Source organism: Lemur catta, chromosome 21, assembly GCF_020740605.2.
Source record: "Lemur catta isolate mLemCat1 chromosome 21, mLemCat1.pri, whole genome shotgun sequence".
NCBI lineage: Eukaryota > Metazoa > Chordata > Mammalia > Primates > Lemuridae > Lemur > Lemur catta.
The window spans coordinates 8,082,493-8,096,343 of NC_059148.1; the positions used below are offsets into that span (position 1 = coordinate 8,082,493).

Genomic DNA, 13,851 nt, shown 5'->3' on the forward strand with positions numbered 1-13,851 from the left:
AAAAATGTTCGAAGATGTGAACAGGTCTCCCATCAACACAAAATCTGAAACCCTGCTGGCAAGAGAGGCCCCTTTGTGGAGCCTGCTCGCTCTTACCTCTCTCACCTTCCTCCCACCACCCCAACTTTCTGCCTGTACACAGCCCAGCAGGGGCCTGGCATTAGTAGGCTTCAGTAGGGGCCAGTCCACACTCTCTAAGGCCCATATTAGTGGTTGTCTACCTGTTGCTTGTGGACCACTTGGGTTCAGGATTTTCATCACCTCATCTCCCTCCCCAGGACCACAAATAAAGGCTCCATAGGTAAAATGCAGCAGAACTTTATCCTTCTAAAAGTATCCTCAGCCCCCCACAGCCCCTCATTCAGCCTCCAGCTAGCTTGCCTCCACTGACCAAGTTGTGTGACGTTCTGCCTCCAGCCACCATCTCTATGTTGTGTTCTCCACGAAGGGGACATGGTTGTTGGCCAAATAGGAAAGCCCATGTCTAAAAATTAATAGACATGGTTTAGGTTTCCCACATCTCCGACTCGACAAAATACAGCCATCGGTAGGACCTGAGATTCCAAGAGTCTAATAGAGAGAGGCGGTGATGAGCATCTACTTGGGAACTCTTGGGATGCGGCGCTGACAGGTAGTCGCAGGAAAGCAAGGCCCGGATCATGTTGTACTGGCAAAGTACCTGGCATACAGTAGATGCTTGTACATATTTGATAATACACACTCTCTTCTTAGCATCGCTGTGGGTAGCTGGCAGCTTGGGCTGGCATTCCCGAGGGATCTGGATCTCAGGGACTTGATGAGATCAGCACACAGTAGGGTCTCAGGAAATACACGTGGCCAGCGGCGGGCCTGCGGCAGGCAGCACCAGGAGTCCCACGTAGCCACCGTTCTACTTAGCCCGGGGCATCTGGGGTCCCGACCCTGTGCGACAGCTGCACGGGGAGAGGGGCGTGTGGCTCCCGAGAACTCCATTTCCCATAAGCCCGCGCGCGCGACTCCATTTCCCACAATTCTTCCTCCACTTCCGGCGTGGGCGAGGCGCCGCGCACGGCTTCCGGGTTTGGGCCTGGCGCTGCGGCTGAGGCGGCGGCGGCGGCTGAGCTGGACGCGAGTGGCGGGAGGTGGGGACCGGAATGGATGTTTCGGGGCAGGAGACCGACTGGCGGAGCGCCGCCTTCCGGCAGAAGCTTGTCAGTCAAATGTGAGTAGGGGCCGGGGGGGGGGGGGCATGTTTGCCGGACCTTCCTCCCTCGCGTGGCGGGCGAGGTCGGGGCCAGACCCGCGGGAGACCCCGGCTCCCGGACCCACGGGGACCCGAGGGCGTCGGGAGACCGAAGGCATTGGGGACGCGCGTGGGTCCCAGGGCGCGGACCTCCCCCGGCTGCCCCCTCGGTTCCCAACGTGGACTGCTTGTTAGCTTTCCTGGGGCAGAGCTCTGCAAACCAACGAGCCCTGGCTTATGAGTCATCGTCCTGAGCTTTCTCGTTCGTCATTTGTGTGCTTTGGGTGCAGACTTTCCCCTGCTTTGAACCACACTGAATACGCAAAGAGAAAGAGGCAGCGGCTTGTAGTGGGTTTAGCGGGCCGGGTGCTTCGTGGTTTCTCTTCCAGAAAAGCACATCAAGGGTGAGAGAAAAAGATTTAAAGAGAGTGGATGGGAGATAAGGTTGGGAGGGTAGGTGTTTGGGCTGTGAGCGGTGGGGACGGAGAATCTTAAGTGTGACCCCCTGAAGGAATGTGGATGAAGGATGGCAGGAAGTGGCTGTCAGGAAGCAATCATCGATCATCGGTTTTGGAGGAGGGAGTGAAGAGCTGAGGTCAGTGCCCTCTCATAGCCGAACTCCAGCCGCTCGCCACCTCCTGCTTGTCCCATTTAGCAGTTTTTACTGAGCTTAGTGGCGTGTTTTGCTTGCCACAAATTTGCCTGAGACACAGCCCTTTCCCTGAGGGATGGCACTGTTGGTAAAGGAACAGTCATAGTTCAGTCTTGTCAGTCCTCCATAATGTAGTTGCATACTGCAGGGGCTTCCTGCGACGTGGCAGTTAACTTTAACAGTCCAGGAGCAGCCTTGTGGAGTAGGTGACGAATAAATTGAGTCCTAGAAAGAAAGGTAGGAGTAGAATAGCCGCCATTCCAGCTGAGGAGTGGGGAAGCATGAGCACTTACTGCATGAAGGACCTTGTAAGCTGAGAATTCTGGGGTTTGAGGAGTTCAGGAGATAATGGAATGAGGATGTGCAGGTGCTGGTAGTGGTGGGCGCGTTTTGCTAAGGAGTTGAGTCTGTTTTTGGCATGTGGGATTGTTTGAGGTAGTGAAATACCAGTGTTGGAAATATCCCTAGAGTCACTGGAGATGGATCAAAGACAGAGAAGAGAGATCAGTTAGGCCGTTAAGAGAGTTTTGAGCACTTGAGAGATGGAGACCTGTCCTTTATCAGCCGTGTATTCCCATTGCTAGCTCACTGCCTGCCACATTACTCCATAAAGTGGTTGTAGAATGACCTAGTCAGGCCTGCATTAGGTAGTGGTAGAAACTGAAAGAGGAAGACAGATTCCAGAGGAAGGGGATAGTATAGACAATTCTTGATGACTAACTGGATGAAGGGGGTGGGGTGAAGTAGTATGGAAGGAAGGAAGCTGGGCTGAATGCTGGGAAACCTCTTGGTAGAGTGGAAGGAGTGGGGACTGAAGAGTTAGTGGCTCTGAGCACTGGGCAGAATAGCCTTGGGACATTTCTGTGGATTTTGCAGAATCAGTGAACAGTGTTTCTCATCAATGCACCCCTGTTATCTATAGGTGAAATCTTGTGCAGGCTCTTCTGAGCTCTTGCAAGAAAAGCCCCAGGGCAAGGATTCCTCTGTGGGAAAGCCCAGAATTTAAGAACTGGAGGAATGAGTTGTCATCAAAGGAAATGAGGAGGGCGGGGAAGTGTCAGAAGGCTAGGAGGGCTATTGGAGAGTTTCAGGGTGTTGAGACTTACTGGATACTAAATAATTCAGTTTCCTTTTGCTTCCAGGAGAACTGGGTTCTTTCTTTTTCTTTACCATGGTGCTGCTTGTGTATTATTTTTCTATTGCTGCTATAATAAATTACCACAAATTTAGCATCTTAAAACAATGCAAATTTTTGTCTGGTAGTTTCTGTTGGTAGGCTGAACTAGGCTCTAGGTAGGCTGAACTAGGTCTCCTACTTAGGGTCTTACAAGGCAGAAATCATGTTGGCAGGTTGCATTTCTTACTGGAGACTCTGGGGTAGAATCTGCCTCCAAGCCCATTCAGGTAGTTGGCCAAATTCAGTTCCTTGAGCCTGAGGTGTCGTCTTTCGTTACTGGCTGTTTGCCAGGGGTCAGTCTTTGTTCCTGGAAGCTGCCCATAATCCTTCTCATGCTTTCTTTTTTTTTTTTTGAGACAGAGTCTCACTTTGTACCCCTGGCTAGAGTGAGTGCCGTGGCGTCAGCCTAGCTCACAGCAACCTCAAACTCCTGGGCTTAAGTGATCCTTACTGCCTCAGCCTCCTGAGTAGCTGGGACTACAGGCATGCGCCACCATGCCCGGCTAATTTTTTCTATATATATTTTTAGTTGGCCAGCTAATTTCTTTCTATTTTTAGTAGAGACGGGGTCTCGCTCTTGCTCAGGGCTGGTCTGAAACTCCTGACCTTGAGCGATCCACCTGCCTTGGCCTCCCGGAGTGCTAGGATTACAGGCGTGAGCCACCGTGCCTGGCCCCTTCTCATGCTTTCTATGTGCCCCTCCAACGAGGGCTGGTTCTTCTGCCACATCTTTCTGACTTCAGCTAGAGAAAATTCTCTGCTTTTCAGGGCTCAGATTAGATTTGGCCCACTTGGATAATCCGGGATAATCTCCTTAATGTCTGTAACTTTAATTATATCTGCAAAATTCCTTTTGCCATATAATGTAGCATATTCGAAGGTTCCAGGGATTAGGGCATGGATGTCTGTGGGGAGGAGGGCGTTCTCCTACCACAGCTGGGATGAGCAGTTGCAGAGTTTGCCTTCCTGAAGTGATGTGGGTGTTCTTGGTTCTCAGATTTGCCTTTCTCTCTAGGATTCTCTTTGAAAGTTGTGATTCTTGGTGCCTTGGTTTATTATGTTCATAGGGTTAAAAAAGAGGATTTGCGTTAGGATTCTTCATATACCTTTAATTCTAACTTCCTCCGGTGTTTTTGCTGTTGTTTAAAGTCAGCCATTTTGGGAATGCTCTGAACCCAAGTAATTTATAGTCGATGACGGAATAAAGAATACATAGGGGAGAACTGTTTGGTTTCGATGGAGGGGAAAGCATCTGATGTTAGTTGTCTGTCTCTGTCTCGCTCTTGAGTTGTCTACCAAGAACCTAGGGGATGATGCCCCAGAGAATCGGTTAATCTAGTCTCCCAGCTCCCACTGAGAAAAAGTGACTTTCAGTGGGGGCTGGTTAGGAGAGCCATGACTAGACAGCCCTTGCAGGGACTCTGTCTAGTCCAGCCTCTTCTTAGCCCTCCGCTGCCTCTACTTGGTGCTGGCCCATCCCATCCTGTCCTCCCAGTCCTTCCATCCTTCCTGCCCCAACAGCACAAGTGAGGGTGAGGCTTGATGGGCAGCCGAGGGGGTCATGTCACTGCCCTGCTGCAGGTCTGCCAGTGACTTCCCTTAGCATCAGAATAAAACTCCAGATGTCCCCTACTCCCAGCCCCTCACTCTGGCTTGGCTGAGCCACCTCTTCTCCTACCCCCCAGCCTGTTCCAGCCTTTCTGGTCTTTCAGCTTTTTGAACATTCCAAGCTCTTCCTTTGTTCTCTCTTTTAAACCAATTTATTATCAAGTGTTTAAGGTATCCAGAAATGTGTAGATCCTTGCCTCCCCCACTATGTTTATGACCAACTTCTTCACTTCCTTTAGCTGTCTGCTCAGGATCCTTCCCTGCCCACCCTGCCTAAAGTGGGCCACCCCTCTGCTCTGTTTTGTCTCAGCCCTTTTTAGTTTCCCGTAGGACCGCAGTCCTATGAAGCATGGCACCTGGCATAAGAAACACTTGCTGAAGAGTGCAAGAGTAAGTATTTTCCTGGGGGCTGTGTGAGCCACCCCTTGCACTCCAGTGGTGTTCTTTACCTGAGCCAGTGTGTATTGTGAAGCTCTGGAGCCCCTGCTTTCTCCACTTGTTAGCCAGGATGACCTTTCTGAATTGTATCTCTCATCTATGAAACGATATGAGGCCAGTCTGTCTTGTAGGGATGGTGGGAGGGAAAACGGAGAGACCTTTGTACAGCCCCTCACAGAGGTCTCAGGACTCAGTCATGAACTTCCTGATGCTGCGTCCTGTGTCCTCGCAGCAGTAGGAGACCCCATAGCCGTGGATCGTGAAGGCGATACCTGAGCCTGGTTAAGGGAATTGATGACACTTAAAGGAAGCTGTAGGGAGGGTGATTGGGAAACTGTTGGTGGGTTCAGACTGGGTTTTCATTGAACACTCACTTTCCCTGAAGAGACCACAGGAGAAGCTGGCCTTTGTGGGGCTTGGGCCTTCCTTGTGGGATTGTCGGGTTGATGCTGAGCATGTCTCTGGTTTACAGGCTCCCGGAGAACAAAACTGCATCTGTAGTGCCTAGTGCTGCACCTGACATAGAGGTTTGCAGAAAGTATTTAAGCTGTGAATGAATGAAAGGACTTCATCAATCATTTTCTACCAGTTCTTTTTAGTTTTTCTGCCATCTTATTTTTTTAAAATTAATTAATTAATTAATTATTTTTTGTGACAGGGTCTTGCTCTGTTGCCCAGGCTGGAGTGTAGTGATATCATCATAGCTCACTGCAGCCTTAAACTCCTGGCCTCACACGATCTTCCCATCTTACCTCCCAGAGCGCTGGGATTACAGGCATGAGCCAGTACCCCTGGCTGCCATCTTATTCGTGAGACTTTTATCCCCCTACCCTTCAATATAGCAGATTGCACACCTAGGGATGAAATAAATCAATGTCCGGGGCGCAGAACAGAATACAGAGGGAGATGCAGCTGGGGAAGGGCAGCCCAGGAATGAGGCTCTGGTGAAGTGCTGGAATGGCTTGGGGGAGCATGGAGTGGAGCTGGGACAGAGAGGTCAGCCACCTCTTCTGTTGAAGCCTCCAGGGAGACCTGAGCTCCAAGTCTGGTGTCTGGAAGATACAGAGAGTTTGGCCTAGACCACAAGTAGAAAGTCAGATGCTCTTTAGCTAAAAACAAAATAAAAACACAAGGAACAAAGAATAGAACATACAGCCAAACAGCAGCTGTCAAGGGGCTAAAGAGGCCTTCAGAAGGAGAAGGAGTACCCTTAAGTGTGCAAGCCCAGGTCCTGCGAGTGGGTCGTGGTCCTTCCTGTGGGCAGAAGCCAGCAAGTAGTGGCCGAGCTTTTTCTGTGGCTTTTCCTGCGTAGGCCTCCTAACAGCCCTTCCTGCTCTTTCTAGCCCTTATTTTCCAGCGAGGAAGCGGCTGAGCCCTGCCGCTTTATTCATAGCCTCGTTGTTGTCTAAGCGACTGCGCCGGCTTACAATGGGTATGAAACCCATTGCTAGACTGTTCGCTCTCTGATGGCAGGGCCCTGTCCGTCCCTCTGCTCACCTCCGTAGCCCCGGTGCCCTAATCCTCACCCTTATGGGCAAACAGGAAGTGATTGTTGAGTCTCTGGACCTGTAGGACAGTGACCTGAGGGGACTAGAACCCTCAGTCATATGCTCAGGAGTCCAGGGCTTTCTCAACAGTAGTTGACATGCAGTGGGTATGCTATGCCAAGCCCTGTTGCAGGAGTTGACATATGTTGGCTCATGGGGGAGGGGGGTAGCTTGAAGTTAACCCAAGCCAAGAACCCTGGGAGACCCAGTAGAGGAGCCTGCTATTGGTGGCTCCTTTATAATTTTAGCAACTCCCCATGGGTCGCTGGACCCCCAAACAGCAGAGGGCCAGCCTGCCAGCCCACCAGCCCCACCAGCTCTGTTTGTAAGTGACCCCACCTGCCTGCCACAGCTGCATGTCCTGATGTCTATTCCTGACCAGAGGTTGCTCAGCTGTTACTGTTATTCATGACAGTGTGGCTGTGGCAAGTAGAGTACCCACATTCCAAGATGGGAAGGACTGCGACCACGTGATTATCTCCCTGCTGTAGTCGCAGTGGGGCCAGGGAGTACGAGACCCCTTTAAAGCATTTCTTGGGACAGTAATTTTGATTAAATATTCAGAGGATAAAAATTTTAAGGAAATCTAATGAATTATTAAAAATTCAAGGCCAGGCTTAGTGGTTCATGGCTGTTATCCCAGCACTCTGGGAGGCCAAGGCAGGAGGATTGCTTGAGCCCAGAAGTTTGAGGTTATAGTGAGCTGTGATTGCACCATTGACTTCCAGCCTGGGCAACAGAGCGAGACCCTGTCTTATGGTAGCTCACGCCTGTAATCCTAGCACCCTAGGAGGCTGAGGTGGGAGGATTGCTTAAGCTCAGGAGTTTGAGACCAGCCTGAGCAAGAGTGAGACCCTGTCTATACTAAAAAGAGGAAAATTAGCTAGGTGTCATGGTATAGCGTATGTACTTCCAGCTACTCAGGAGGCCGAGGCAGGAGGATCGCTTGAGCCCAGGAGTTGGAGTCTTCAGTGAGCTATGGTGACACCACTGCACTCTAGCCCAGCAACAAAGTGAGACTTTGTCTCAAAAAAAAAAAAAAAACAAAAAAAACCCAAAAAATTCAAAATGGAAAATTTACATCACAAAACCAAGTAGAGTAGTTTAAAGACCTCCGTCTGCGTACCTACCACTCAGCTTCAAGGGTCATCAACTCTTGGCCTTCTCCCTCCAGTTATTTTGGTGCTCAGAATGTTTTAGTGGCCACCCACTGTGGATTGGGCTCCGAGTCTTGGTCTTTCCTCCAGGGTCTGCACCTGTCTGCCAGTCCCCCTTGCCCATGCTCTGTCACGAGGCTGCCTATGGATCCTCAGACTAGCCTAAGCCTTGCGCTGGCTGCCCTGCCTGAAAGACCTATCGTACGTGGCTGAGCTGTGCATCCCTCCTCCCGCTGCCCCGCTGCTGGCTCTTCCCACACACAGTGAAGAGGTACCAGTTTGCAGTTGGATTGTCTGAAGGCTAGTCTTCCCCTAGTCTGAGTACAGGGCAGGAGCACCAGGAGTGGCTTTGAATTGGAGTTGATTCCTGCCCCACCAGGGTGCTGCTCACAGGGAGGCCAGGGGCCTGTCCAGCTCCGGTTTCCTGAGCACTGCTGTGGGCCCATTCGGCTGTTGATGGGGCATTCACTTCAGGGCTAGAGACAGCAGTAACACCATGTAAACACATAGGCAAACCAGCACACTCATCTGGGGGCACAAAAATGAGGGCCATTTTTCTGGAAGGCCATTTGGCAGTTCTGTTTATCCCTTAAAGTGTCCATTTCCTTAGGTGTTTCCTCCTGAGACCCAATCGGGAGAGCGTTCAAAGCCTGACGGTGGTGGGGATGCCCATGGCCACACCATCTCAGGACACAAACTGGCAGTGGGAGCTTGGTTGGGGTTGTAGCTGCAGGTGATGGTTTCTGTGCTGCTGCTGACAGTGACGTGGGGGATGGCCGTGGTGCATCCATGTCGACAGGGGCTGGTTACCACGCAGGACTTGTGGTGCAGGCCAAGTTTTGTTGCATAGGTGTCTTCAGCTGGTTATGAGTGATTTTAATTTTCTTTTTAATTTTCAGTCATGTGTGCACGGGTATATTTTCTTAAAGAATGAACACACATACTCCTTTTGTAATCAGAAATCTCTAGACGGAGGTGGACCCTGTCTGCAAGTGAGGTAGAAAGGCACCGTGTGCTCTGTGCAGGGTGGATGCCTTCTCTCCCCTGGGCCCCCCGTGCCAAACCAGCCTTCCTGAGACGACTCTATCCTTCCCACCCCTGCAAAGGCACTTGGGTCCCTTTCCCTTTGAATCTAAAACTGTCCTTGCTAGTGACCCTCCCTCATGCTGGCACAAGAGCCCTGCGCCACTCTGTGCCCTCCTTGGACACTGTCGTGGCTGGGTGGCTCTTCCTCTGTCTCCTGAGGCTGTTTTCCCTCTTCTCTGGTGAAGCTTTGACCTTGGCCTCATCTCCTCCTGATGGTTCAGCCCCTGGTGGTTCCTACTTCTGAGTTTATGGAGCTCTCATTGGGTGCATCCTGACATGAACTGAACAGATTAACTATTTTTTTTTTCCTATTTTTACATTTTTTATTATTTTTTGCCTTCCAACACTATTAGAAATTCCTTGAGTGTGGAACCTGGTCTTACAGCTCTGCGTCTGTCATAGCTCCTAGCACGGTGCCTTGGCTTAGATGAGGTGTGTAATAATCATGTGTAGGCTTCTGGGAAGCAGCTCTGGCCACGGCTTTGGCCTTCCGTGCTACTTAAACCTTGAACTGCTTCTCATGTTGAGCTTTTTTTTTTGATACATTTATTTAAAGACAAAGGGGAGTACAGGCTAGAGAACCTTTACAGGGATATGGAATAGGAGCCAAGGCGTCATAGCCTCCAAACCACCCCCCCTGGAGGGAGATGCTCCCCTCAACTTAAATTATGAATCTCTTTCTAACCTAGGTGTGGGACTGTTAATAAAGGTCCCATGACTAACGTGTCAAGCATCTTGAGGTAGAATAACTGTTAGTTGGGGCAGTGAGTCCTTGGAGAAGGTACTTCGCTTTCTTTCCAGGCCCACAGTTTCTTTATTTAGAGCTTTTTATTTTGAGAATGTTTCAAATATATAGAGAGTTGTAAGGAGAGTAAAAGGACTCGGGCATCCCCTTGCCTGGGACTTACAGCTTGCTCTCAGTATGCCATCCCCCGTGCTTGATGGATGGCAGCTGTGCTGTTTGCTCCCCGGTGCCTCTTCCTTCTGGGCTCTGTTCCCCTTTAGGCCCTGGCCACACAGGCTTCGCTGAGCTCTCTGCCTGGGAATCTGGGGAGCAAGAGTGGGGTGGGGCCCGGCTGCAGGGTGGTCTTTAAGCTGAGCCACTTGTCTCCTGTCAGGGAGAGAGCCAGCAAGGGGGATGAGGGGCGCCTGGGCCAAGGGCTGGGGACCAGAAAGGCCCCCACTTCTGGGCCTCCTGCTCTTCCCAGCCTAAGTACCCTGAGCTCCTTCCTGTCGGGGGTGGGGGTGGGGTGGGGGAAGGCAGCGCTAGTTAAGAGCTGGCCCGTCCCACATCCCCACTGCTCACCCCCCAACCCCCGCCCACCCCAACTGCCCCTTCTGCTCTTTCCTCTTCCCAGCTTCCTTTCAGTCCTCACCAGGCGTGACCTTTGAGGGAGTGATCTGGCTGCTGTGTGTGGGATGGAGCCCCTGTTGTGAAGTGGAGAGAACTCAGGGTTTGCCCTCAGAAGCCCTGGTGGATCACCACTGGCCCTTCAGATGCTGCCAGTGTGCTTTGATTCATGCCAGGGAGAAAACCCTGCCCGGGCTGTGCAGCAGGGATTCAGGCCAACCAAAGGACGGAGCAGGGTCCTTGGGCCCAGGCCTCAGAGCTCTCGCCTATGTCACGTGGTGTTTATATTGCGGCATAACATACCTACCACAGCGGGTGACACAGCGACTCCAGTGTTCATCATGCTGCCAGGTGACTGTTCACACTGCCCAGAGAGAGCTGCACAGTGAACAGGCCTCGCACCCATCGGGCTCTTCCCTCTGCTTCAGCCAGGGCAAACCCTGCCCTATTCTTCCGATTCCCATGCCCAAGGAGACATTTAACCTGTTCTTGAAATTCCCGTCACCAGAATCACACTCTGTGTGATCTCCTGCATCACGTCTGTGAAGTTCATCCTCAGGACTGGCTTTGGTCATGTCTTCTGGTGGGTATTAACTCTCTGGGCTGTGTATCTTAGGAGTGGAGGCCTGCCTGGTCAGTGGATGTGGCCTTATAGCATGTTCTGAACGCTTTCCCAAGTGGTACCAATTTGTGTTCCTACCGGCAATGTGGGGGAGTTCCAACACCCTGGTATTGTTAGGCAACCTGCCTTTAAAACCAAGCACCCTTGGTGATTTTAAATGTGTACTCAAATAGGAGACCCGCTGGGTGCAGGGACAATAAGAATGGAAAGATGATTTAGGAGGGAGAGTGCCTGTAAGGAAAGAAGCAGTAGGATTTGGTGATTCTGTATATGTGTGTGCATGCACACACACGCTTGCAGGAGGAGAGGAGGGAGACACAGGTATGTACCGCTGCAGGAGAGGAGCCCTGGCTCTTTACTGATTCTGAGCGGGGTGGGTGCAGGGTGATGCCAAAGGGAGCTGCAAGAAGCCAACCTGGGAATAGCAGTTGCTGCAGGAGCCAGTGTGTGGGCCATCTTGGAGAGTGGGTGAAGCCAGTTTGCTTGGGTGGGGCCCCAGAGGAGGGCAGAGCAGATGTGGAGAGAGAGACTGTGTGGGGAGAGGATCTGGCACAATGAAGCTAGGTCTTCATCCTCCAAGTTGCTCACCAGTGGCAGCAGCCTCGGCCCTGTCTCTCCCTCCTGTTTGGTCAGTGCCTTCAGGGCTTGTGGGTTAGTACTTTATTCCCTTTAGATAACATTGTAGGGGATTGCAAAACAGGAAGGTGTTTTCCATAATCTCTGCCCAGAGCTGGCTGTGACTGACATATTGATATGTTTCCACCATTCCTGTGTGTGCCTACAACATGATATGTATGTATTTTAAATATGTAGATGTATATGCACGTGTATTTGAGTTCAGTTTTGAGTTGCAGGTTTCTCGTGGCCGAGGTTGTGCTCTCTTCCAGGGTGGACTCTGGCTGGGCCCTGAGCTCCCACAGCCCAGGTTCACACAAAGTGTGGACCGTGCACAGTCATCCCCTGGGCTTGAGATAAGCACTGGACTTCCCTTTTTTTTTTTTTAAGTTCCATTATGGAATTTTTCAAGTGTTCCCAGAAGTAGAGTTAATAGAAAAATGGTTTCCCCAGTACTTTGAGAGTTAGCAACATATGGCCAGTGTTGCTTCACCCACCCCTCCCCACCCCCTCCTGGACTATTTTAAATCACATCTCAGATACCAGATGATTTCAACTGTGAGTGCCTGAGTGCAGATCTGTGGAAGATAGGACTTCCCCACCCCCACCAATACCACAAAGCCATGTGAGATAAGCATTTTCATAATGTCCTGGGTTGGCAGAGTGGGTCCTTGCCACGTGCTTGCCTGGCAGAGGGTGGGACACAGGCTGGAGCTGCAGGAGCCCCAGACTAGCGCCCAGACAGGGATCACGAGGCCTCTCCAGCCCTCCGGGTTCTTTTGAGGTCAAACCAACAGATTGGAGTAAACGAAGGAGGCTTGTGTGGTCTTCTGAACTAGCTCAGGTAATAGCACACCATTCGAGGAGCAGTAGTCTTTTCTTCAGGTTAGTTCTTCATTGATCTCATTCACGGGGCATCGAGAGGTCTCGAGAGCAGAAGTAGGAGCTTCATCCAGCGACCGAGAGGAGTGTGGAGAGCCTCCTGTGTTGATATGATTAGAGAATTTCTTTCTGCAAAACCAAAATACCCATTCCTATGTGTAGGTGGATAGTTAAATTCTGAAATACATATTTTTATCATGTTAAAAAACACTTTTTTGTTTCTTTAAAAAGTCAAAGAACCAGAATGCAGAAGTGTACAGAAAAGAAAAAAATTGCAGTCTGTTTGGGATACAGTTTGGGAAACACACTTCCGGCTACCTGTGAGGTCTAGAGGCCAGGTGTTTGCTTTGGTTACTGCTGGTGACTAAGCAATCGGTGGCTCATCATTTCCTGCCTCAGAGGTGAAGCCTCCTGGGCACAGGGACAGTAAACTGGTTGCAGGATGGGGAGAAGACCAGGGGCAGCAAGGGATGCTGCTCTGTAGCTCTCTGGAGACACAGTCATGGTCGGAAGACTGGGTGAGAACCAGTTCTGTGCTGCTAGGGGGCAGGGAGGGGCATTTGAGCTACAGCTGGCAGGCACCTCTCAGGTGGGCGGGGTGGGCCGGGGTACTGCCTTGCCAGTGGCTGTTGGCCTCACTCACCCTGAGCTCCCTGCAGCCCAGTATTCTGTGACTGTGGAGCCACTTGTGGAAGGAATGTGTGGTAGTAGGGGCTTTTCGGGACACTCCTGGACATCAAAATTACAGATGGTACAGAAACTTCCTGTCCCAGTGTCAGCAGAGACAGGAAGGTTTAGACAGGGGAAAGAGACTTTTTTGATAATAGCTATCATTCACTGAATATTTTTTGTGGCACACTCTTTTTGTGCATTTTGTCATTTAATTTTTAGTTACTTTAAACTTTTTTTCTTGTCTCATAGATGGCAGTTACTTTAAATTTTATCAAAGTAATATATGTACATAAATTGTGAAAAGACTTATGAGAAACCACAGTGGTTCCCTCCTCTCCTGGTCCTCCCTGGTGGCTGCAGCTGCCTTTGACTCTTAGCTGTTTCTTCTGGCATGTGTCCTGATTCTAAGTAATGTGCACATGTGGCTATCTCGACTTTCCCTGGTGACCTCTCTGCTCCTGCTCCCTCATTCTCCCAGGAGTTTACTTTCTGGGTAGATCAGTAATAAATGTTTCCATTTTCTGCCTGGACAAATGATATTCACAGTTGAGCATAGTGGTGTACTACAATTGTCTGATTTTTTTTTTTTCCTAGAGAAAACTTGCCTTTTGAAAACTGCGCCCAGTTTTCTGTGTACCTGTTGCTAATTCTTCCCGTATCTTCTGGTGGCCTCTTGGTAGTTATCCCAGGCTCCGAGCTGTCGGGCTTTGTGTCAGTTCCAGCTTGTTCCCATGGACCATGGACCTCGCTTCTGGAGCCTCCGGGCAGTGGCTGCAGGCATGATGCTTGTCTCTTGTCTGTCGTCACATGGCTTGGCTCGGG

The 13,851-nt window shown here is 50.7% G+C and overlaps 1 protein-coding gene across 2 annotated transcripts in view; it reads left to right on the forward strand.

Annotated features, from left to right (window-relative positions):
- Positions 1–1,000: 1,000 nt before the first annotated feature.
- The window catches only part of MED15 (mediator complex subunit 15), a 67,867-nt gene continuing 55,016 nt past the window's right edge, over positions 1,001–13,851 (forward strand). Inside the window, exon 1 of one of the 2 annotated variants that reach the window (XM_045535226.1) lies at positions 1,001–1,201. In XM_045535226.1, the coding sequence (XP_045391182.1) occupies positions 1,134–1,201 (68 nt within the window). In that variant the 5' untranslated portion in view covers positions 1,001–1,133. The remainder of the gene's footprint in view (positions 1,202–13,851) is intronic. The other variant, XM_045535227.1, reaches the window with a different exon arrangement.